The sequence below is a fragment of the Eschrichtius robustus genome, chromosome 7 (assembly GCF_028021215.1).
Source record: "Eschrichtius robustus isolate mEscRob2 chromosome 7, mEscRob2.pri, whole genome shotgun sequence".
Classification (NCBI taxonomy): Eukaryota; Metazoa; Chordata; class Mammalia; order Artiodactyla; family Eschrichtiidae; genus Eschrichtius; species Eschrichtius robustus.
This window is the reverse complement of record NC_090830.1, coordinates 1,449,584-1,475,295: the sequence shown is the minus strand read 5'-3', so window position 1 is coordinate 1,475,295 and position 25,712 is coordinate 1,449,584. Positions and strand designations below refer to the sequence as shown.

The following is a 25,712-nucleotide window of genomic DNA, read 5'->3' as shown; positions in this document are numbered from 1 at the left end:
TGACAAGAAAACCCAATGGTAACTTTTATTCTGGTTTCATATTTCAACAGTTAGACTAGGAATATTCCAAAAGAGGTTTTAAAAAAAAAAGCTGAGTCATCAGTGTCCTTTAGAAGGAAAGAAACCTCCCTTTAGGATGATAAATCTTCACTTTTGCTTGGGGGTGGGGGGGGGAGGGTGCCCCTCAGAGATGGGGGTGCGAATGGTGCGGGTCTCGTTTCTTTATTTATTCACAACCCTGTACTTTTCTAGATTTAGTTCTGCCGGTTAACTTAGCACGAGGACACTCCGCCAGGAAGGTTAGGGTAGACTCTCTAGGTTAGTTATTTGGGAATGTTAGGATGAAGAGGTCCTAACATATACACCCGGATCTTCCTGCTGGCAGCTTTTCAAAGAAGATGCCCATCCTGATGCACACTCTCCCGCTCCCCAATAACTGTAAAGTGAGAAAAAACCCTGCCAGGGCCTGCGGAAAGCGCAGCGCCTCCGAGGCTGGCACGCTTTCCTCCTTCCTCTCCAGGGGAGCGATCCCAGCACCGCTCCCGGTGATGTCAGTGGAATCCTGAGCCCGATCCCGCTCCACGGCTGGGGGAGGGCACACGGTGCTCTCGGCAGCTGAGCAGAGCACGGGTGTCCCCTGCGGGACCACGGCAGTCCGGGACCCCCAGGGCATAAGCTCTCTCAGCGCGCGGGTCCCCGGCGACCGCGCACGCCGCCCTCGCTGGCCCGCGCCACGCTCCGCCCTGGACGCCGCTCGTCCCGGAGCGGGGGTGCGCGGGGGGTGGGAGCGGACCAGCTCAGCCTGATTTACGGCTCTGCTGAAAACCGCTTCGCACCCGCAGCAGTAGAACCGTCGCGGCGGCAGCGGCAGCAGCAGCTGCAGGTGCAGCAACAAGTCGGGTAAGTGGGCACCTGCGCCCGCGGCCCGGCCCAGGGGGCGCGGCAGAGGGGGCCGTCCGGGCTAGGCAGTAGGTCCCGTCCCCGCACCACGGCGGGGAGCTGGGCTTCTCGGCCCCCGCCTGCGGGAACTCGTGTGCGCATGTATCCACTCTGGCACCGGCGGGCTGGCACGCTGCGGGGCAGGGGCGGGGACAGCCGGGACCCCCGAGGCACAGTCATTTCCAGCCTGCCCTGATTAGGCAGAGGAAATTAGGGCTTGTCCGCCCACCCTGTGAACTGGAGCTTCCTCTGGGCCATTGAAACCTTGCGTACTCCCGGAGTGCGTGATTACCCATTTCCCCATGCAGGGATTCACCCCTTCCCCTTGCTCCCTAGAATCCCGAGTTCCCCTTCTTCACCTCTGGCCTGAGTTTCCGGCCAGGGTTGGCATCCTATCTCCAGAAAACCCGTGGTCCAACAGCCCGGTGTAGCACAGGAAGTAGGTCCCCTCTTTGGGGGCCAGAGGCTTATTAACCTGGAAGCTTTGCCTAGCTGTGTGGGGACCTTTGGCGCCTCTACTTCTGAAGAGGTTGAGGGGCCTAGGAACAACATTTCTCAGGCTAGACCTCTGTTTGGGGCCCAGCGCTTGTTACATTTAAGAAGAAACCCTTACTGGAGGGAATAGATATGCGCTGCTTGTGGAATTGGGTTGCTAGCAGTCATCTGTTGCTAGGGCTAAAGGTAATAAATGTCTGCAAGGAAATAAGAACTTCCCGTTATTAAAAGAGTTATGCTGATACCCACCTGGTTCAAACTTTGGCCATCGTAGAGGTTGTCATCTTAAAACAGAGACAAGACAAATCCATCCAGAACACTCTGTTTTAATAAAATCTTGTACGTGGCCCCCACTTACGTCCGATAGTATTTGACACATTGGGTTTCCAGATTTCAGTAAATCTGGAGTATTGGGGGGGCATCATTATTATGATAACACTTTGATTTAAATCATCATGGCAATAATTTAAAAACAAAATTAAGGGCAAAAATCTCAGGTTGAAAATTTTTCAGCTGATTGTGTGCTTAATGCCACTGCACCTAGTTTGAGTGATAACCTTTCCTATACTTGAGGAAAGATTGCTGAGCTTGCTGTCTTAGGACCTGTTTTGGCAATTCATGTGAGTTTTTCTCATTTTTTTGTATTCATGCTTATCAGTGTCATCAGTAAAATAGGACACTTTTTTGCAGTTACTGTACTAAATTCAGGAGGGCAGGAAACTTGAATTCCACGTTGCAATCTGACACTGTCCATTTGACCTTGGATTAATTACTTTACCTCCTTGCTCCAGTCTTTTCATCTGTGGAAAGGGAATGTTACCCACCTTTTTTGTCCTAAGCAGGGGTTGGCAAACTTTGTCTATAAAGGCCAAGTAGTAAGTAGTTTTGATTTAGCCTGCTGTAGAGCCTCTGTCTCAACTACTCACCTCTATCGTTTAGTGCAAAAGCAGCAGTAGACAATATGCAAATGAGTGGAACGTGGCTAGATTTGGCCCATGGATTGTAGGTTTTTAATTTTAGTAATAAGATATTAAATGCAAAAGTCATTTGGAATTTAAAAGCCTCTGTCCTCATGGAGATGATCAGCGACAATCATTTCAGTAGCATTTTTTAAACAGACGTGCCAATTACCTGTTTTATTCTCTCCTGCCCAGGACTTTGAGAGTAATGCAACAGAAGGCTTTTGAGGAAAGCAGATACCCCTGGCAGGAGTCCTTTGAGAATGTCGCTGTGTGCCTGCCATTCCGCTGCCCGAGGTGTGGGGACCATACCAGATTTAGAAGCCTGTCCTCATTGAGGGCCCATCTGGAATTCAGTCACAGCTACCAGGAAAGAACCCTCTTGACAAAATGCAGCCTCTTTCCGTCCCTCAAAGACACAGACCTAGTCAGTTCCTCAGAACCCCTGAAACAGGGAAAATTGCAGAGCTGTGGCAACATAGTGAAGCAGAAACCGAGCTATGTTAACTTGTGTAGCATTTCGCATGAACACTGCAAGGACAGGAAGCCATTCGAGGTGGTGGCAGAGAGGCCTGTGTCCTATGTGCAGACCTACACTACGGTAGACCTACGTGCAGACTCGCTGGATGGCCCGAGGTCCAGTCCTGGCCTTCCCACCTCAGACACCAAAGCAGCTTTCGAGGCACATGTCAGAGAAAAATTCAATCGGATGGTCGAGGCCGTGGACAGGACCATTGAGAAGAGAATCGATAAACTCACCAAAGAGCTGGCCCAGAAAACGGCTGAACTGTTGGAAGTTCGGGCAGCTTTTGTGCAGCTGACTCAGAAAAAGCAGGAAGTGCAGAGACGAGAGCGGGCCCTGAATAGACAGGTGGATGTGGCCGTGGAGATGATCGCAGGGCTGAGGCAACGCCTGACGGAATCCGAAGAGGAGCTTCTCAGGAAAGAAGAGTAAGTGGCGTTGAAACAGGATGCTAACCCCGTTGCTTTAGGCACTTCCCACCCCCTCCCAAGTTACACTCGAATGTTAAGCAAGGTTTGGTTTTAATTACTTGCAGGTACCTTGGCTACATCTCCCATTGATATAGTTGAATGTAGGAGGCATAAGGCTTTTAATACTATTTACCCTCTCCACTGTGGCCTCCAGCTCAGCAACATGAAAGTCGAAATATTGAATGCCTTATCACCTTGGAAACTGTAAACCACTACAAATAATTTTTTTAGAGAGAGGAGTAGTGCAGTCTGTTCATGGGACCCTTTCCTGGCCGCGGTCGTGGGTGGGGTGGGGAGGGGGTTGGGAGGGAGTTGAGCGGGAAGGCAGCAAGGGAGTGCTAGGGGACCCTTTCCGTCTCACTGACAGTCTCCAGGCAATAAAATCAAGAACATGAGAGGCTGTCTTATTCAAGTATACTCTAAATATAAATAATTTTGGCTTCTTTGCCATTTTGGATTACCTGTCCATATTAATTACATGTCAATAGCGGATAATCTGTTAATTATAATTTTTATTTTGAAGAAGCAGACATTAGGAGACCCAGAGGAAGCTTCTGAGATTTCCATACTCTTCTGATTTAAGTTTGAGAATTTTCTTTTTGTAAAATACTAGACTAAGTCATGCCTGCTTGCAAAGAGTTGACACGGGTTTTTACCAGTTATAGGTGATCAGAGAAGCTATTACTTTAAAAATTATCACACTTGGAAAAGCATTTCCTTATCAATGAGTATGGATTCAACCCAAACTAGAAAAGTATATGTAACAATGCAGTGTTATTTCCCAAATGCTTAATGTTGGGTTTAATTTTAAATGGAGGCTCAGAATTCACAGAACCAAAGGACGTAAAAATTGATTGACTGAAACAGCCTAAAAGGCAGGTTTTCAAATAAGTTGAGTTCTATTATACAGATTGACTTAATTTCATGCTTTCTTTGCCCTGTGGCACTCTTCTATTTTGTGTTGTCTCTTAAAATGTAGTAAATTAAAGCTTCTCTACTTGGTAAGAGGCTGAGAAACCCTATATATTAAAGAGATCATCACTTGCTATTACTAAATGCTTACTGCCCACCTAGAGGGAAAGCCTGCTCTGCTCAACTAGATAATTTTAAAATCATGTAGTGAGGACGGATTTGAATCAGCCATTGATTCATTGATACTTTGCTCCTAGGGAGATGATCTCCATCGAAAAATGTTTCTCTCTTGGCTCTTGACGTTTCCTGGTGGGAAGCTAGTGCCTTGACATGCTATAGCACCCAGGGTGACTAACACTGCACCACTGAAAAAATGGCAGATGGGGTTGCTCTATGTGCAGAGAAAAGCCTAGAATTAAATTAGTGATATTTCTGTTTGATTGACGAGCACTGAATTTAAAAGGCAACCAGATTAATTGTGTGCATTTACTTGTTTGTCATGTTTTATTTGTTAAGTACACAAGTAATAATGGACATGGAATTTGGGGTGGTGGTTGCCTGGAGTATGGGAAAACAATATGATGGTAGGGAGGAGCATATGGTTAGATCTAGGTTATTGTCAAGGATGTACCTTTTATTTTGGGTGGTGTGTTCAAGGGTGCTTTATTATTAAAAATAACTGGTTAACTAACTTTAGTAAAAGTGGGCCATGCATGAATCCATAGTGATAATGTTATATATGGTTAATCCAGTGCTGTTACCTGAGGACCAATTAAAAAACTAAATATACTTGTAAAAAAAAAAATTTAACAGGGTAAAATTGTATGTGTTAAAATCCTCCCTCCTCACCAAACATCCCCCACCCCACCCTCTGGAGACAGCCACTGTTTAGTTCAGTGACTGTCCTTCTAGACCTTTCCTGTGTCCATACAATCACATGTACTTTTTATGCACATACAGAGTTACTGTGTTTTCCCAAGTGGAATCATGACACATAACTATTCTAATCAGTTTGTTATTGATGAATACATGGTTTTGTTCCATTTTTCCTGATATTAAAAATAATGTCTCAGTTAACGTCCTTGTACATATATCTTCATTCATGTTTTTGGGTGTATACCTGCGGGTAAATTATGAGTTGATTTTTAGTATGACATTTTTGAACTACCAGGGGAAAAAAAGCAATGACGTTTAAAAAAACACTTTAAATGAAAATTCAGTGAAACTGCCTTAAACTTTTAAACATAAAATAAACAAAGTCTTCATTTTGTTAAGCCTTCATTTGGCCTGTGCCATTAATTTCTGTATTCAGGCCTCAAATAATCACTCTTTCTGTACATAAAATAGAACTGAAAGAGTCTTCTTTCCAGGAAGGACAGTGGAGCTCTTGGTCAGAGAGAGCAACTGTGGCCAACAGCCTCAGTGGCTACAATGTCTAAACCCCCACCTCAAAATGGGGAGCAGAGCAAGCCAGCTGCCCATCTGTCACACTCCTGAAACCAGGGTGATTTGACTACATCTGCCTGGCTGGGCCATGCTCCTTCCTTCCACCACTCCCTCACAGTGCTAAGCCTTCCACCCAAGAGATGACCTTTCATATATGGAAGACCTGCTTGGCCAACAAACATACCAGGAGCTGTGCTCTCCTGTTAAACCCCTCCAACCGAGCTCTCAAGGCCCATTTGTGAGAAGAAGTAGGTCGTTACAGTCCCATTTGAAATTGACTTAAACTCTGGGGACCCTTTAAGACACAGATAGTAGATTTGGTTTAAAAAAAAGCAAACACCTAGTATTTGACATTCACATGAGGCTCTCTTGCTTATGGATTTTCCCCATAACTTTAAAATTCTTTCTTTCATACTGAAAAAAAAAAAAAAAGACTTGAGGGCTGATTCTGCCTTGAGGCCATCTGTAGGCGGAATCAACTCGGATTACAGAAGTCACATATATGCTCTGTAACAGAGGAGATTGTTTGAATTGGCAGTGTTTTGTACTTTTGTCCTGAGTCTCATTGTACCTCCACAGAGAGATGTCTTTATGTTTCTGGAGTGCAAATCCAAGAAACTGCTCATTGTCTTCACAAAGTTTGTGCAACTTTAAAAGTCCTATGGAAACAGGTACTGTATTTACTTGTTCAAGAGTATTCAGAGCTTGTAGGGTAGCACTCCCCATAATCAGGTAAATCAGTCCCAGCCAACCTTGCAGTAAGGTATCCCTTAACAAGAAAGGACAGATTGTAGCTGATTCCTGGCTGAGTTGGTGACCTGGGGTTTGGAGAACATCAGTGTGATAGCAGTAATCCTAAACTTACTTGCACACTCATCTGTTGGTAAGGTTGGAAGGCCCTGACTGAGCACCTGTGATGTGCCCAGCACTGTGCTAGGTGTGTTTGGGGGACATGAAATTCTTGGTCTTTTTCCCTAAGGAACTTACATGCTACATAGGAAGAATAAAACATACCCATGTTCAAACTCAGGGTAGTTTGAACAAGTGCTTAAATACAAGCCACAGTTTCAAGTTGATGAACATTAGAGAACGCGTTTTCCCATGTGGTGAGGCCAAACTGAAGGAGTGAGGAGGAAGGGTGGGATTTGCATTGGTAGCTGGAGGACAGTGACATATTGAAGGACATCAGAGAGGTGACTGTTAGAAACGAACCCTGAGGGGACTGTGTAATTTTAGTTCTGGAAGGTACCCACCTTCATTTTACAGATTTGGAAAATAAAGCCCAGAACAGTAGAATGACAAGGACAAAAATTTAGTAGCAAAGCTGAAACGGGAAACCAAGTTCCCTATCTCTCTGCTGAGGGCTTTTTCCATTAATTCACTATGTTTCAGCCAGACTTTTGAAAATACGGTATTTGCCCAGAGTATCAAGACTTAGGTAATACCAAATCTGGCCCATTTTGGAATGGGCTTGCTTCTCTGCTGTGTTGGGAGGGCTGCCATGGTGACATAATTTATTTTTCTGATGAGATTAAAGAAAATGTCAGGTGGCAGCAAAGGTGTTGGGAAATGGGGAAATGGTGGCGTCATCAGTATAGCTGTGGTATTAAGCTTCTGGAACACCAACCCAGGACTTGTAACTTCCAACAAGGGCTTTTAACTTGACCCTCTGGATGTCTGTTCCCAGTCAGGGTAGAGTATGTGCCACTACCAGCCTTTGATGGCAGTGAGGGACCTCTTTGTAATTCCATCTCTAATTTCCATCCTGCTCCCTTGCGATCTATGACAGATAGGATCTTTCCCTTCTTCCTTCATCATTTGACTTGTTCCCAGCCTGGTGTCAGCCAGAAGGCAAATCTTTATTGAGTGCTTGCTGAGTGCCAGGTACTGTTCTAGGTTCTGGTCATACAGTGATAACCAAATGAGTCCAGTTCCTGCTTTCATGACAGGAGTAGACCAGCAGATAAATTAGACATTAAACATCATTAGGGGTATGTTAAAAGAGACATCGAGGGGTGGCTTGAACCAGGAATGTCCATTTAGGTTTCTATCCAAAGCTGGCTGTAGAATGCTGTCCTTTGAAGGACAAGTTTGACTTGGTAACTTGCTTTGCACAACTAAACCCTCTTGCCACTTAATTACGTCTTTCTCATTTTTGATCAGCTAAAGCAGTGAGTGGACAGCATGGTCTCCAGGCTGATCCATAGCTAGGAAGCAGGCCAAGAAAAATCATGTTAGATGCAGAGTTCAGTGGGACAGGGAGGTGTCTGTTTGCTCCACATTTTCCTGCATTTATGTAAATGGGGTCCTCTCTATCCAGGCTGTGTTCCATGCAGACTTACAAACCAATGTAGGAAAAACTGGATGTCAAATATTCCCTCTTAGAGATGGCATCTGGTAAAATTTGGAGACCCCCCCCCAAAAAAATGTCTATTTGTCTCTCTCATGTCTGTCCCTCCCTCCCCATACTACCCTCTCTGTCTGGACTGAGGGGCTTAGAATGTGGTTTTGATCTATTTATAAGAATAATTTGACCTTCTCCTTAGAGTTATTTTTTAAGTTCTTAATTAGAACCATATATTACACTTTTTGGTGTGTTCCAGGAAGTCAAAAAGGAGAGATGAGGCAAAGGGCTGACAAGAGTAGAAATGTGACATGGCTCCCGATGTGTGGCAGGTGCGGATTCCACCCTGTGGGCCCCGCCAGGGACACAGGAGCTGACCCCGAGCTCTGAGTGTGCAGCCTGGCTTCCAGTGCTCGGAGGTGGTTGGCTCCAGCTTTATGATTTGCCTCGTGGCTGACATTACAGTCTGTCTGAGGTGTTCTGTGATCAGTAGCTAGGCTATTTTTAGCCAGGGGTATTTTTACTGTTTCATATACCTCTGAAGAGGTTCATAAATCAGTAATGCAAAATGAAATTTAAATAACTTGGTAGAACTTTGCCCTTGGGATAAGAAGCTGTTAAAGTGTTGTTTAAGAACAGGAGAGAGGCATCAATTTTAGATCCCACCTCCATTTCTGCAGCAGGTACCTGTGTTGTAGGTTACTTACTGGTTTTATGCCCCAATGCTTGTCTGGAAAAAGAGACAAGGAAACCTAAGTATCTTTTAGTCAGCTAAAGATTTTTGACTAGAGATGTAGTTAGACATCTCATGCATTCAGCAGAAATTTGTGGAGTCTCTGTTGTGTGCTGGGCTCAACACTAGGTGCTGTGGGAATCACAGTGTAGGAGCAGGCCAGGGCCCTGAACTCACTGATTTTGTGATTGACGGCGTCAGTGGCATGACGAGTCCCTGCAGTGTGTGCTGTGATAGGCTGCATGGTCTGCGGGAGAATACAGCAGGTCACCCAGCCCACACCTAGGTGAGTGGAGCCCTCAGGTTAGAGGGATCATTAGAGTGGGGGCTTGGGAAGGGACCCTGGTGGAGGGAACAGCATCTGCAGAAGAAAGCATCTGGCTTGTAGGCTGAGTGGAGTTCACTGATGCTGGAGCAGAAAGGAGGTGATGTGCAGTGATGAGACCCGAGGGGATTGTAAGGCTAAAGGATGGCCACGAAAGGTGGAAACGTAGGGAGATAGACATGATAAATGGTTTGTTGATAGTAGATTACAGTGAGTGATATGATCAGTGTGTCGTCCCTCATTAACAATGCATAGTTTGGGACTTCCCTGGTGGTCCAGTGGGTAGGACTCCGTGCTCCCAATGCAGGGGGACCGGGTTCCGTCCCTGGTCGGGGAACTAGATCCTGCATGCCGCAACTGGGAGTCTGCATGCCGCAACTAAGAAGTCCACATGACGCAACTAAAGATCCCACATGCTGCAACGAAGATTCAGCGTGCCGCAACTAAGACCCTTCACAGCCAAAATAAATAAATAAGCAAATATTTAAAACAAACAAACAGAAACAATGCATCGTTCAATGCCAACGTAAAATCGCAATGAACACCACGGTGCATTAACGTGCATTTCCCTCTATCTCTACACCTGCTTCTAGAGTGTGTTGTTCACATGATAGTATATCTTTGATTTTTTTTTGAAATTAACCCATCTTTAACCCACCTCAGGAGAAGGAATTGAAGGGGTTTAATCTGTAAAAAATAAAATATTATCTATGTTTTAGACCTTATAACCATCCTGTAAGTAAATGAGTACGTGAGTGAACAAATATTTTTTTCTCAGTAAAACTTTGTACTGAAGGGGCTTTTTCACTCAGTGCCTCCTTCTACTGTGTTTGTTTCTGAATGCCTGTGAATCTCAGGATACTGAAAGATTTCTAGGTCTGCAAGTCATTCAGCATGATAACGAACTTCAGGCCAGTTTCTTATACTATAGTGGTATTCTGGTATTTTTTCCTTTAGTATCAGATATTGCTTTAAATAAGCATATTTTCCACTGAAACTTAAAACCTTGATTTCAGTCATTTTTAACCTTTTTAAAAAAAATAAATAAGAAGTCAAAGATAGGGCTGGAAGCAGCCTAGAATCAGTTAATTTCCCCAGAACTGGTCTGCACCCACACCTGGACTGAATTTCAGGTTTGCCCTTATCTTCCCATCTGGCCTTCCAGCTTTACATTGTATTCTGAGTTAGGGTTGAGAACTTGAAATAAAACCACACAGGTCTTTTACTCTGCTGTCTGATAGCATGTGTTATTCTTTTTCTTAGTCATATTCAGCCCAGCTTTGTAATTTTGTATTTATTTCAGTATTTGTTTCTTTTAATGTCTGCTTCCCCCACTATGTGAGGGGTCTGTGCACGACAGCCAGATCCAGCCTGCCACCTGTTTTTGTGGAGCCCCGTGCTAAGAATAGTTTTTATATTTTTAAATGCTTGAAAAAATTCAAAAGAGAAATAATAATTCGTGATATATGAAAATTATATGAAATTCAAATTTCAGTGTCCGTAAATTAAGTTTTATTGTTACACAGCCTCTGTGGCTCTTTTGTGCTAGGCAGACTTGAGTAGTTGCAACGGAGACCGTACGGACTGCAGAGCCTAAAATTTTACTCCCTGGCCCTTTACAGAAAAAGTTGGCTGACCCCTGGTTAGACAGTAAGCTTCATGAGGACAGCCACCGGTTCATGAATGCCCTCGCACTAAGCCCAGTACCGTGTAGCGTTCAGTAGATGTTTGTTGAGTTCCTGAATAATGGAGTAAATAAATGTATGGATTGTGGCTGCATCGTACTAGAGTTCTAGCCCACGTCGTCCACCCTTACCAGAGTTCTGAGGTTTAGGATCACCCTGTACATGGCATGGCAGCAGTTCTCAAACTTTTTGGCCTCGCTTCCCCTTACATTCTTAAAAAAATCTGAGGACCCCAAGAAGCTTTTCTCTGTGTGGGTTTTATCTATCAATATTTACTGTATTAATAATTAAAATTTAGAAAGTAAAAAAGACACTAATGCATATAAAAATAATGATATTAAATCCATTACTTGTTAACATAACATATTTTTGTGAAAAAGAACAATTTTCCCAAAAACAATTTAGTGAAAAGAGTGGTATTATTTTCAAAGTTTTGCAAATACTTTTAATGCCTGGCTTAATAGGAGGCAGCTGAACCTTAGTTCTGCCTTTAATCTGTTGCAAATTTGTTGTTTTGGTTGAAGTAGATGAAGGAAATCCAGTCTCACACAGATATGCAGTAGGAAAATGGAGAGGTTTGTTAATAGCCTTTTGAGAGAATAGTGGATATTCTGCTTTGATATTATGCCAGAGATTGACAATTGGTAGTTTCTCAAAGGTTAATTGCAATGTGGAATCTGAAACCACATCAGTGAACAAACATTTCCTTCTCCCCTCCATTGAAATCCATTGGTCTGTCTTGCACTTTGAATGGATATTTTACTGTTTGGAGTATAATTATTAAAGAAAGTACAAATGCAAAGTAGTTAAATCTCTTTCTTTTTCATTCAGGAAATTCACAAGATTCCTTGGGAAAATAAGAGGTGTTTCTGGATACTGTTAATCCAGACTGCACAGGATGCGAAAGGGGGATTTGAAGTTGTGTACATGTGCTATTCCACAATTAATCACTAGGTTCTGTTCCTGTTTTTATCTAATACAGATACCCAAACACAATCTCAGTATGAACTTCTCCAGCCCTTCTCTCGTGTAACTTCTCTTTTAAAATTAAATCATCACTGTTTTAACTGTCTTTTTTTTTTTTTTTTCTTAGTTGATGTGAAACATCCATAAACTGAAATTAGGTTAGCATGGGTGCCAGGTTGGTTGGAAAAAAGGGTATTAACTTCTTAGCTTTAGGGGACAAGATAACTGAATGAGGGAGGTTAGAAAAAGATGCTTCAGTTTTACAACATGACATAACACTCCACAATCAACTAGTGGCATTAATGTTTTAAAAAATTTTATATGGAACTGGTAATAAAACATCACATGATTTAAAAATGCAGCCACAATCATAAGCTGTATTGCATTCAGATTTGTTTTCTTGCTTTTGAGATGTTAATTCTATGGGATTAAGCTGTCAAATATTGCTGTCTTATATTCTAAACTGTACAGCCTGAGAGCTCAAGAATAGTAAATATGCACAGAGAAAAAAAAAAGACTGGAAAAAATACACCAGAATGTTCACAGTAGTTACCTCTGGGTGGTAGCATTATGGGTCATTTTTTGTTCCTTCCCTGTCCTTTTTAAACATTGACTACAACAAATATTTATTGACTATTATGTGTCATGTATTATACTGAGTGATGGGCTTACAGGAAAGAACAAAAAGCTGATTCAGTCCCTGCTCAGTTAGATCTTCCATAGGTCACTTTTTGTATTTCCCATAATAAACATGAAATACTTCTGTAATGAGATAAATATAGTAAATATTATAAACCAAAATGAACTGAAAAAATACACTGGCTCTTTTTTCTATGTTTTTGGTTTTGGTGGGCGAGAGGGTTGTGGGTTTTTGGTTGTTTCCTCTGTAAGTACCAATTTGGAGACTGGTTTATGAGTCTGTTATCCTAAACATCACCAAACATCACCACTAAACATCACTTGACTCCAAATGAATTGAAGCCTTGGTGTTGGAAAGAGGAAGGAGCAGCCATTTCCTGGGCTTTGTTTTTTGGTGGTGCTTTTGAGCTGTGTGAAGATATTCCATCCAAAGGTTCTCAGTTGTAACTAAGAACCATGACAGGGCTGGATGTGGCACCTGGATGGACCCTCCACTGTTTTGCTGCTGGTTGGGGTTTGTGACTTACCTAGGAGGCAGGTCAGAGCCAAATGACGGCAGAGCTTGAAAACTGGCTTGTGTCCGTGGCTTGAACAGCTTGGAAAGTGCACATCTTCTATTCAGGGCTCATACGGAAACATCTGGAAATAAACTTGAAACTTAATGATGAAAGAGAATTTTCCAAAAGGACTCTTATTTCCTATATGTGACTACTTCTTAGCTACTGAAAGATAATGGAATTATTATGGGCTCTGGGTTTATGTTTGATCTGGATAGGAAACTAGAAAAAAGGGGACTGGTATGATGAGCAATTTTTGGAGTGAATCATTGTTAGAACCAGTGTCTTTTCTGTTTTTATAAATATATAATTCCCAAGGTTTTACAGAGACGTTTGACTCTGTAGGAAGTGTCAGAAAAGTTTCAGTATGGCCAAGTGTGATGTAATATATTTATGAGAGAAAAGTCATGACTAATTGTAAAAGTGGCTCCCTGACTAGTTATGGATCTGGAAGCCACCACCAACTGTTTTGCAAAGACCTTCTTTGAAACTATGACTTCCTGAGGTGAACATCCCTGAAGTTCTACTCTCAAGAAATTATGGAGCTTAGCAGAAAATAAAAATCAAGTGGAGGCTGAGAAGATTCAGAGAAGGCAATGAATTTAATGAACTCTCTAGAACAACTGCATGAGGTTAGATTTAAAAAAACAGGATTTTTTAATCTAAAATGAATGAAGTTTAGGGTGACAATGATCAGAGTCCTTAGAATCTTGGTTCTGCGTGAGTAGAACATGGCCAGAAAAATGAGGGACCACTCTTTGAAGGTTAAGAGTTCAAAGACACATAAAGGAAATACTATATCCAACAGGTAGTGAAATTATGGAATTCATTAGCTCCAGTGAGTGTGACAAAACATACAAAGGGGATGGCCAAAAAGATCTTCATGATTTCTTATTAAGTGAGGCAAATCAAATGAGAGAATTGTGCTACTGTATACCTATTGGTAGTACTGATTTGTGTGTGTGTGTGTGTGTGTGTGTGTGTATTTGTAGAGATGTTTGTGAGGATGGTTACCAAAATGTAAATAGTGGTGGCCTTAGGATAACGGGGTTTCAGGTGATATTTTCTTCATTATATTTTAATGTGTTTGAATTTTTTATAAAGAACTTATTTAGTTATAATTCAGTACAGTATTATTTTCATACTTGCATTAGAAATAAAAAGAAGATATAAAATAGTAATATAGTTATTAAATTTTTTTTCTGGATTTCTGAATCACAATGAATTATGTAGGTAAAGGTATTTTGCTCAACTTTTTAGAGAAGGGCAACCTGAACATTTCTTCTCCTATGTCAACTAAAGTAGCCTCCCCAACAGACCTTGGATCTACCTCAAGATGGCAGTTCTTGGACTGTTTCATTCTTAGCTCAAAAATATACTATTGGACATGGTGACTCATTTTATATGCTTTGGTGCTCAGTGTGGCCTCTTGCTTCCATACTTCCTTCCCTGTAGTCTTTTCTTCCCCAATAGCTGGACTTACAAAATGTAAGTCAGAACTTTTCTCAAAAGTGGCCAGTGGTTTCCCATCTCATAATAAAATCTGGCACACTGACCTGTGAGGCCCCACCTGGCTCCCTGCTCTGGCTGTCCTCCCCTCCCCACTCTGCTCTGTCCTTGCAGGCCTCCTTGCTGTACCTCAGACCACTCTGCACATTCCCACTGAGGACCTGGCTTGCTCTTCCCAGCTATCTGCATGGCTGTTCCATGCTTCCTGGTGTCTGTTCAAATGCTGCCCCATCCAAAAGGTTGTCCTGACTTTGCTTTCTATAGTTTCACTTACTCCTTCCCTTCCTCCATCATTCGCTGTCCCCTTGCCCTGTTTCTCCTTAGCACTTATCGCCATATGACATATATGTTTATTTGTATTTTTTAAAAATAAATTTATTTATTTATTTATGGCTGCGTTGGGTCTTCATTGCTGCACGTGGGCTTTCTCTAGCTGCAGCGAGCGGGGGGGCTACTCTTCGTTGCAGTGCGCGGGCTTCTCATTGCGGTGGCTTCTCTTGTTGTGGAGCACGGGCTGTAGAGCGCATGGGCTTCAGTAGATGCGGCACGTGGGCTCAGTAGTTGTGGCTCACGGGCCTAGTTGCTCTGCAGCATGTGGGATCTTCCCAGACCAGGGCTCGAACCCGTGTCCCCTGCATTGGCAGGCGGACTCCCAACCACTGCGCCATCAGGGAAGCCCTTATTTGTATATTTTATAGTGACTATCTTCTTCTACTAAAATGTAGTCTCTAAATGTATCACTTAAAATGTAATTTTCTCTCTTTTATCATGCTGTGGCCATACTGCCTAGGGCAGTACCTGACACATAGTAGGCACTCAGTAAATATGTATTGAATGAATGAATTCCTGTCTCGCTTCTCCATTTTGTGTTCTGATGTTCTTGCCTTGCAGAGAAGTGGTTACATTCAACCATTTCCTGGAAGCAGCCGCTGAGAAGGAGGTTCAAGGGAAAGCTCGGCTCCAGGACTTTATTGAGAATCTGCTGCACCGGGTAGAACTGGCGGAAAAGCAGTTGGAGTACTATCACAGCCAGCAGGCCGCTGGCCTCCGCGGGGACACCAGTGAGCACGTGGTGAGTCATGCAGGCCCCGCACCAGGTGTGAGGGCTGTGATAAATCAGGTGGGGTCAAGGACAGAAGAAAAGGGAACTGGGGAATGATTTGCAGGAATTTTCTAGACATCATTTGAAAGCACTGCCCTGGCCATGCCTGTGTCATGGAAGTGATACAGGTGAGTTCAAGACATTTGGAAGTAAGCAACATCCTGGATGCATGGTCTCCATTTCTTCACCCTCCAGCTCCACACCAAGCGGAGTTGGTAGAAATATTTTTATATTGTAGAATGACAGTTTGAAGTATACAAAGAAATCATCCGTCCCTACCTTGGTGTCAAGTATATTGGAAGTTATTATCCTGTTTTGGAGCTCTTCAAGGAATCTTCTGAAAACTTTCATGCTTCTTAGTTAGCAAAATTTAACCACATTTTTTCTTTAATAGGAAGGAAAACACTATTTGGTAGTCTCTATAGGTGAAACATTCTTTAAGTAGATTTTCAAAAAGACTAAGAAAAATTCACAGGTGATATGCTATAATACATTTTTGCATACAATTTTACATATGGTTTCAGGGACTTAAAAAACGCCTAGAGCTCAAATGAGAATCCTGAATATGGATGAAGGTCCAGACTCTCATAAGTGGCTTTTTTTTTGGCTGCATTGGGTCTTCGGTGCTGTGCGAGGGCTTTCTCTAGTTGTGGCGAGCGGGGGCTACTCTTTGTTGTGGTGCACGGGCTTCTCATTGCGGTGGCTCCTCTTGTTGCGGAGCACGGGCTCTAGGTGCGCAGGCTTCAGTAGTTGCAGCATGTGGGCTCAGCAGTTGTGGCGCACATGGGCTTAGTTGCTCCACGGCATGTGGGATCTTCCTGGACGTGGATTGAACCCGTGTCCCCTGCATTGGCAGGCGGATTCTTAACCATTGCACCACCAGGGAAGGCCCTCATAAGTGGCTTGATCAAGATTACCTGGTCTCTTTGGAGGGTGGGGTGTTTACAAATAACCATGCTGTAGGTGACGGAGGTGGATGGTCATATTTGCCCTCTATACAATTTCCTCGGTGGTATAAACAACAAAGCCAAAGAATGGATTTTTGAAAACCTGAAGTGGTTTATTTATAACATTTTCATTATCCATTGAATTTTATTTATGCTTACCACCTTCCCAGAAGATTTAAAGATGATTCTTTAACTAACCCCCAAATGGACTATGTATATGAGGAAAAGAAAAATAGGAAACATTTATGCTAACCAGAAGGTTAGTAAGGTTGCTATTGGTTGATTGAAAAGTTTAGGTTGAGCAGTCTGGAAGCCAAGATTAACAGGAAACATGATTAAATAATCGAAGAAGGAATGAAATGAAAGGCATGTGGATAAAAGAAGGAAGACCAGAGGGAGAGAGACAGCAGGAAAGAACAGAGACATGGAGGAATGAAAGAAATGAAGAATCTTACACAGTGCCTCCTGTAGTAACGTTCCCTCAGCCTGCAAGCCGTACAGTTGGGCAAGCGCCAGAACTTCCCAGTCAGGAACAAAGTAGACTGGAAGGAAGTAAATGTGTTATGTTTGTGAGGTTTCAGTAACTGTCATCAAAGCAGTTTCAGCTACCTGACGTATTTATTATTTTCCAAGTGGGTGTCTGTGGTCTCCTGAGAAGGAACATTTATCCCCCTCCTCGATTCCCCTGTCACCTCCTTGGGAAATGCAGGAGTGCAGTCTCGGCTGGAGGGACACTCTGAGCCCTTTCCTGCCTCCTTCTTCCACCTTGCCATCTCTCAGGGGAGGGTTGTGGCATGAGGTCACCGAGCCCAGAGGTGAGGTGAGAGGGCCTGGCTTCTAGATCATTCCCACCCTGCTTCTGACTGGATGAGACAGTTTGTCTTCCTGGGCCTATCATTCTTCTATAAAATGAAGCAGTTGGACTAGATGCTGTATAAGGGCTTTTGGCCTCTTAAATTCTCTGATCATCACCTGACTTTGGTGGTTAGAAATTCTAAAATTAAAATGTAGCCATGATATTTTCAGTATTTAGGCTTATTAGTAACCCAGAACGAAGAAATATATAAATTATTAGTAACCCAGAGCTAAGAAGGTCTCAGAGAAAATAACGGAAGGCAACAAGAAAGAAAGGAAGCCCATTAGTTCTCGCCTTTATTTATATTTCTGTGCTCACTTCTTCTGCTGACTTTACTTTTCCAGCTTGGAAACTGAACACCTTTTAAAAGACATGGCCAGTCATTACTTCTCATCCTGCTGTATCATGTAATCAAAAGTTGAACAGCATCTCAGCTCTTCTAGTCAGATGTATAGATATAAAATTATGTGTGTGTATGTGTACACATAACATATATATACACACACGTACACATAAGTATGTGTATATACATACACACACACACACATATATATATATACATGTACATACAAATATGGTAGGACATTTATTTAATAAATATTTGTTTTTGTTCTTTATGTCCCAAAACCTGACATCATCTGCCTTCTTCAGATTTGATCTACATAAGGAAGAGTTGACTAATTCAGATCAAATAAAGTGCAGTTAAGATTGTAGCAGGGAATTTAGAAGTGAGAGCTGTCTGTGAGTAGGGCATGATCAGGCTGTAGTGAGGTGAGCTGACTTTTGGAGGGAGGACACATTGCCCTGAGAAGACCAAGAATGAGATGTTTGATTTCTGAAAGTACGGGCAGATGTGGTTTCCCCTGTTTTCATGTATAGTCCTCTAAACTCTACTTTGGACCATAGTGTACCACGTTATGAGACAGTCTACAAACCCTAAGACCATTTTACCTTTTTACTTAGTCTATTTCATCATAATAAAATACATTCACCACATCTTTGATGTAATTAAACTACTCAGTCTGGCCTCTCTGGTATCTGTGGCTATGGATACATGGAAGAACTTGGATTCTTTTAGCAGGAAAACCTTTGAATCGTATCTTTAGTAACCTAATTGGCCCAGCTGAATGAAGGTGCAGGGCACCAAGAAGCCTAGGCTTCTGGAGCCTCAGCCCCGCCCAGGAGAGCTCCTTGCCGCAGTGCGCCCCAGGATGGAGCAGAACTTTCTGACTGACTGCCCCCATCTCCGCTCCCTCCTCCAGAACAGTGGGGAATGCTGTCAGGAGCCTGGCTGGCTCTTGCCGTCTCCAGCAAGGCTGCTGTACAGAAAGAGTGCAGCCTTGTCATCTCCCTTCTTTTCCAACCCCCAGTTCCCTCCCTCTCTCCTCTTCCCTCTTTTTCTCATTACCACCTCCAGAGAGTAGTGACATTTCTAGATTGACGTGTTTAAATTGCTCCTTTCTAAGATGTCTTCTAGCTTTAAGATTCTTTTGTGCTCTAGAAAAATTTCCTTCCCCCTCATATTTAGTGCCTTTTCTGAAATAATGTTTCGGCATATGTATCTTTCTTTCCCTTAATCCTCTTGAGCATTTATGTTCTTTTTCACCTGGCTGATTTCTAAAAATGTAACATGCTTACTCAGATAATTTGTCTGTATGCTCAGAAACATGCTGTCGAATTAGACACAAAGTGACCTAATATCCCATCTGCCAAAATCACTCAGAGAACTGCTCAAATGGAAGGTCATGAAATAGCTTGGATAATCTTATTTTAAGCATTGCATTTATTTCCTGCAGGTTGCTAAATTAGGACTAGCAGTAATTCATTTAACATATTTACTGGGGATGCAGTGCTTACTGGGTGCTGAGAAAACTGCTGTGAACGAGATTGATGAGGTCCCTGGTCTCAGGGAGGAGGGGCACACAATAAGCAAACAGATAATGAAGATAATTTCGTATAGTGATAACTACTATAAAGAAAAAAGTAAGATGATATGTTTGAGATGGCCACTTTAGCTTTAGCAAAAAGCTTTCAGAAAAAGCCTTGCTGAAGAGGCAACATTTGCACTGTGACCTGAATAACAAGGACGCAGCTCTGTGAAAATTTGGAAGTGGAATATTCTAGGCAAAGGAATAGGAAATGCAGCTGCCTCAGGAGGGAACAAGCTTGGCATGTTTGAGTGGTGGGTGATAAGTCAGAGAGGTAGGAAGGATCCAGATCAGGCTGGGGCTTCTTGGTCATATAAGGAGTTTGCATATGTTCCGTTGCACACGGGGAAGCCATTGGAAGGTTTTAAGTAGGAGGTGATCTGTGTTTTAGCAAAATCACTCTGCTGCTCGGTGGGGAATTGACTGAGCGACAAGTTAGAAGGCTCTTCTGTTGTGGCAGGTGAGGGGGGATGGCAGCTTGGGTAGAACCGAGTAGAGAGAGGTGAAGGGTATCGGATATGTTTTTGGAGGAAAATTGACAAGACCAGTTGGCCTTGCTGAAGGATTAGATTTAGCTGGTGAGGGAAAGTGAGGAGTCAAAAATGAGTCCAAGGTTTTGGCCTGAAAAATTGAGTATATACAGAGCGGAAGTTGGAGGAGGGCTAGGTGTCCAGTTTCCCAAAACCTATAATAACCTGAGACACCATATTTGTCTTTTAGAAGTACTTAAATTGGCTCTCAGTGCAAGGTTATTTATATTTTTTCAACCCGAAACCTTGACCAAGGACTCTCTTGATCCCCATCTTCATACCCTCCTCTCCCTAAATAAAAAGAAGACAAAGTAGTTGGACCAGGAGAAAATGGAGGTAGGTAGTTGGGCTAAGTGGGAAGAGCATTTCCATCTGCCTGAGGCTGTGGAGGCCAGAAGGAACACTGGCCTCTTGTGTTCATAGGGAGGAGAGCACATGAAATTCTTTGGTGCCTGTGATATCAGCCCCACCTCCACCCCAAGCCTCATAATGTAGTAGATCACTGTTGGCCTTTTCCCCGGTGAGAGAAGCACACACACACGCTTTTGCATAAAATTCCAAAGGGAATTATGTACCCATATGCAATACATCATTACGCTATATGCTTGCATACATACATACAGTAAAGTTGAAAACATTTTGTCATGCCTCAATAATAATAATTTTTTTTTAAGTGGGAAAGTATTTAAAGGAAGAAAAACCCTGTAAGTTTTTAAAGTTTATATACACACTAAAATCCATTCAAGGAGCCCAGCTGATGGGGAGCGGGGGCAGGCGGACTGGGAGAAAGAGGGTAGAAATGCTGATGCCTTTGGGGTTCCCGGAAACTACCAGTCTGGTGTTTGCCGGAGCCATCTGTTCCCCCTTCTTTGTATACTGCAAGACCTCATGACCCTCATGCAAGGAATGTGCCTTTTCCTGTTCACGTTTACTACTCTCATGCCAAACCCAGCCAGCATGGACAGGGTCAGCAATAATGCTGACTTTCAATTGTGTCCCAAGGCAGAAGGCAGGAGTCCCATCTTACCTTCTTAGGCACGTGACCCTCAGAAGTCTGCTGAAGAAAGCTGCTTTCTGATTTGCTCCTGACTAAAGCTCAAGCTTCACACAGAAGACATGGAGGAAGATCCTGTTATGCTGAGCGTGGTTTTTTGGGTGATTTGAGTATAGCAGGGATGCATGTCTTGGCCACGCTGCGCCAGGATGGCCCTTTCTCCACATTCTCTTTGTCGTCCTCTTCTTCTGTCAGTCTGCCTGCGGATGTGACTCCACTTCTTTCAGTACAGGCTGCATGAGGGAGGTTGGGAATACGCTATAAATACACTTGCCTATAAAATGTCTGGTGACATCTGGAACACAAAATGATAATTATCATTTATTCTGCAAATGATATTGTGAGCCCAGCCACAAAAGTGCATGCAGATATTTTATTGAGAGTGGAAAATAACCTCAAAGATAGATGGCCTCAGGACATTTGTGGAGTTGGTCTTCGTATGCTCTCATTTTAGAAATGATGTATTTTAGGCAATAAACATTTTATGCCAATTTTCCCCGTAGTTGATACACTGTGACCAGACATAGCTGTAGTAAATTAGCTGCAAATACAGCCTGAATCAATCAAGAAATAATGGCACATTATTCCAGTTTTTAAAAACATGTTTCTTCAAGTGTTGTTCTCTGGAGGGGCTGTTTAACTTTTTCAAATTTTTGAGATCTGCTGATACTGGCTTCTTGGAAATCTCAGCAGAGGGAGCCACAGAGGCTTCCTGAGTAAGCAGAGCTGAGCATGAAACGTTCTTGTTCTCCGCGGTGATGGATGGTGCCATGGGCAGTGATCCCGATACCAGTTACCGGCTTCTTTAATGGGAATACAATTTCTTAAAAATACAAGCAAGGAGGATTTTAAAAACCGAATCCAACCTTTAAGTGAAGTAATGTTTTGTCTTATTTGTTTTCCTTCAGCTTACAGATATCTCCTCAAATAGGAAATCCAAATGCCTGTATGTATATCTTTTTATACTTAGGCTATTTGATAATGTTTGCATAATATGTTTTCCTGTTGTACTTTATATGATATCTATAATATAAATGGATTTGAGAGTTTCAGGAGAAAATTTACCTGCTTGTGTACCTAACTTTCTAAAATGTGGATGTGACTTTTAACTCTGCTAATAGTCTGTGAGTATATGGCAGTATGATAGTACTGCAGGAGTCTTTTACAAATATTGTATAATATAACTTTCTCTTATTGTGCTATAGTGTAGTCGTAATATCTCTATAGCACTATTAATGTAGTGTGCACACTAATTTATATATATATATAAATTTATACTGTGAATCATATACTTTATGATAGCTGTACTACAGATTTGTTTGAATCCCCTAGAAGTCACTTAAAGAGTCAAGAGATATGGGTTCTGGTCCCATCTTCTCCATAGACCACTGTATATATTACCCTGGATAGTCATTTAAGTTTTCTATACCTCAGTTTTTATCACTGGTAAATAAGACTAGTAATATCTCCCTGGGAATTTAGTATCATGAGATCACTTCATGAAGGCCATAGAAGTTTTTGGAAGAAAAATATCAATATATATTATTTGTTTTACTGTCAGTATTATTGCCACCTTAGCATGCAGGAGTGATTGTTCCATGAGTAGTTGTTATTCTTTTAAGGACTTAAAGAAATCTTTCTTTCTGCTCATCTCCCTCCTCCCCCCCAACCATTTGTAGAAGCCGAGGGCACCCACATTCTGTGTGTAACCACCCTGATCTCAAGACCCATTTCCATCCAAAGGGAAGGAGCTACCTGAAAAAAGCCAAGGATGACAGAGCCAGCATGCAGCCTGCTAAGTCCATGCACGAACAGGCCGAGTCCCCAAGAGAACTCTGCAGACCAGCAAAGAAAGGGGAGCCTCTAGGATTTACCCGGAAAGGCAACATAAGGCCCAAAATGGCCAAAAAAAAGCCAACAGCGATTGTGAACATCATCTAAAGGGGTGGGTGGCTCTGGACAGCCACCACTGGGCTTTGGGAATGTTGTTCTAGGGGTCAGTAATGTTCTTTTAGACATAAGCCATCATAAAACACATTTCATGTCCATACAGGCACCTGGATTAACCAGAATTTAACAAACGGAAATCTCGGTGAACCAGAATTTTTTACAAGTCCCTTTTGGAAGCAAAAGGCAAATTACAGAAAGAATTTTTAAAAAATGAAAGCAGTCTTATTCCAAACTTTTAGTAAAATGAAGCTCCAACTTCTAAGATGATTAGCCCGTCTCCAGCCGTTTCCACATCTGGAGTTCTGTGCAGTGGTTAATTCTCAGGCCCAAGGCCAAAGAAGATGTCAGGCACTGGAAAAAAACTCAACCTGTGCCCCCTGCTCTCTGAATTGTGAGGCAAGGAACGGGAATGTAAAGTTCTGTTAATAGTAGTGAAGTAAACATACTTTTGTTTGTTTTTAACCTTACCCTCAATTAATTTGGGAGCTTCCAAAATAAGGCTGTTTCCCTGAGTGTTCTGATTAATCAAGATTTCAGTGTTTGGGTTGCTTCAAGGACTCGTTCTGTCAGTTGTCATTTCGACAGACTGTTTTCTAGTTTGTTTCATTCAGGTTTTTGTTTCCCTGGATGCATGTTTATTCTTATTTTGATGCACCTCTGCTCTCTTCTTTGGCTGAGTATTCTGCACCCTAAGACCAAGCTGCCAGCCTCTATCTTAATAGCTGCTTCTACTGCTATGGTTGGGGAGGATAGTAAAACACTTTTGATCGGCACCCATCACCAATTCAGGGTCTGAATGGTTGGATGCCAGTGGATTGCACATTTAGTGCACTGTGAGCCATCCCGGAGACACCACAGATGTTACTCAGCCCTTTCCTAAGACCTGCTTCCCGGGGCGGGGGTGTCAGCATCCTCTCTGTTAGCTGTAGGCGTGACTTTCTCCGTGCTGGCCTAACTTCTTCCACCTCCTGCTGCTTCTGTGCCCTTTTACGACTAAAATACATGTTCTTACCTTTCAACCAAGTATCTGATGTATTTGTTGTATACGGCCTTCTAAAGTAATTTCTGAAATAAACAGTGCATGTGGGATCCAGAATCTGAGATTGTCCTCCCCTCCCTGCCTCCCTAAAATGGCCTTGGTTTCCATAAAGAACCATCTGTTACGAACCTCCTGCTTTACAATTTTCTTCAAGAATGAATTTCCGTGTTACTTTTTTTTTTTAATTAGCAATATCATCAGGTCTCCTGCAGAGTTTACAAGTGCTGACATTCTTTTGGAAATAAGAACAATTATGTCCACAAATATATACATTTATTTGTATAAATGTACAGCACATAACACATACAAAATATATATGTCAAGTATATTAATAATTTATTTTAAAATACTCACGAAAAAGGTGTGTGTTTGTGGTGGGTGGTTTTTAAACTATATATGTTCATGTAAATTGAATTCTCTTATTTTAAAAATTAAAGCTGTAACCTAATTAACATTAGTAGAATTATGATTGTTATTGCAATAAGCATCAGATTAGCAATGCATTAAAAACAGGTAACAAAGCAATTACTTAAAATGCCAGTAAATTGAAAAGTGTAACTTATACAAATGCTTTGAACCTATCATAGTGAAAATGTTAATTTTTGAATCTTCACCTTGACTTTTGGCTCATGGGGGTGGGCTTTTCATGTGGTGTATAGGCAACTATTAAGTGGGAAAAAACATTTCTGTGAATATCACTGTTTAGGCTAACACTAAAAACTGTAACGTTATAATAATTATTTATTTGGAGAATTAATCTCCTTCAAGGTTATTTATTATTGATGTTTATACCATGATTGCACTTTAGCCTTTTACATACTAAAAAATTGACTTGTTTGTTGTACTGCATGCTCTTTGTCCCATAATGTGTGTGTGCAATGACAACAGTTTGCTTTTAAAGGTGGTATAAGCCAGATTTTTTCCCCATTTTATTTAATGTAACTTACATTTTCAATTTTCATTTAATATGCCTAGAGGGCATGACAGCTCTCTTTGACAGTGGTACCCAGTGATCTTAAGAAAGCACCATAACGTCATATCTACTCTATGTACATTACACAAGAGAAATGATTTTAAGGTTTATTATATTAAAAAAAATTTTTTTAAGTTCTAACTAAATTCTGACTCTTACAGAAGGAGATGCATTATGTATATTGTGCTTCCTTAGAGACATAAATTTGCTTTTGAGACATGGGAGTCACCTCATTCTAAGGGATATCCCATTTACATGCCTTGGCCTGAGTCTTGTGCCATGTCCAACTTGGGTCTTATTTTTAAATATTTTCTTTGTCGTAATAGGCAGTCAACCTTAGAATTGCTTTTTTGAAGAAATCACCAAAGTTTCTGGGAAAACGTGTTCAAGTTTAAACTGAAGAATGAATCTAATTTTATTATTTGCTTTGTAAGGAAGAAATCTTTATTTCAAACCTTCTTTCATTCTCTTTTCCCAAAGTAGGTTACAGATTCTTAAATGCAAAGTTCAGATTACTTAGACACTGTTTTCCGGTATTCTTCAGGGTCATTCTGTTGTATGGAAGTAGGAATATTCTGTTCCCAGATTTTAAAAAAAAGTTTTTAGATTATGAAATAATAATAAAGCTATATTTATGACTAACATGTTGGTATGTTTTGTCTAGTTGAAGTGTTTCTAGGGAACCAAGTGTGCTAGTCTATTAACAGTGAACAAAATAGTTCTTCATGAATAAGTTGTTCATTGTACATATAAACACTATGATCTTGTACCTATAAATTTTCTTGAGAACTTAGCTTGATCTTTTTTGTTTATCGTAATGCCTCTATCTAA

At 41.9% G+C, this 25,712-nt stretch overlaps 1 protein-coding gene across 1 annotated transcript; it reads left to right on the top strand.

Annotated features, from left to right (window-relative positions):
* Nucleotides 1-842: 842 nt before the first annotated feature.
* Nucleotides 843-24,127, top strand: ZNF365 (zinc finger protein 365). The gene is made up of 5 exons (XM_068547469.1): nucleotides 843-900; nucleotides 2,589-3,344; nucleotides 15,394-15,574; nucleotides 21,828-21,865; nucleotides 22,599-24,127. The coding sequence occupies exons 2-5, from the start codon at nucleotides 2,602-2,604 to the stop codon at nucleotides 22,858-22,860; spliced, it is 1,224 nt and encodes a 407-aa protein (XP_068403570.1). The 5' UTR covers nucleotides 843-900; nucleotides 2,589-2,601; the 3' UTR covers nucleotides 22,861-24,127.
* Nucleotides 24,128-25,712: the final 1,585 nt, after the last annotated feature.

What these genes read in the sequence shown, in the direction of transcription:
- ZNF365 (XM_068547469.1), top strand. Translation starts at nt 2,602, where the DNA reads ATGCAACAGAAGGCTTTTGAGGAAAGCAGATACCCCTGGCAGGAGTCC. An exon ending in GAGCTTCTCAGGAAAGAAGA is followed by an intron (nt 3,345 to 15,393) that starts GTAAGTGGCGTT and finishes CTTGCCTTGCAG; the next exon opens with AGAAGTGGTTACATTCAACC. An exon ending in AATAGGAAATCCAAATGCCT is followed by an intron (nt 21,866 to 22,598) that starts GTATGTATATCT and finishes AACCATTTGTAG; the next exon opens with AAGCCGAGGGCACCCACATT.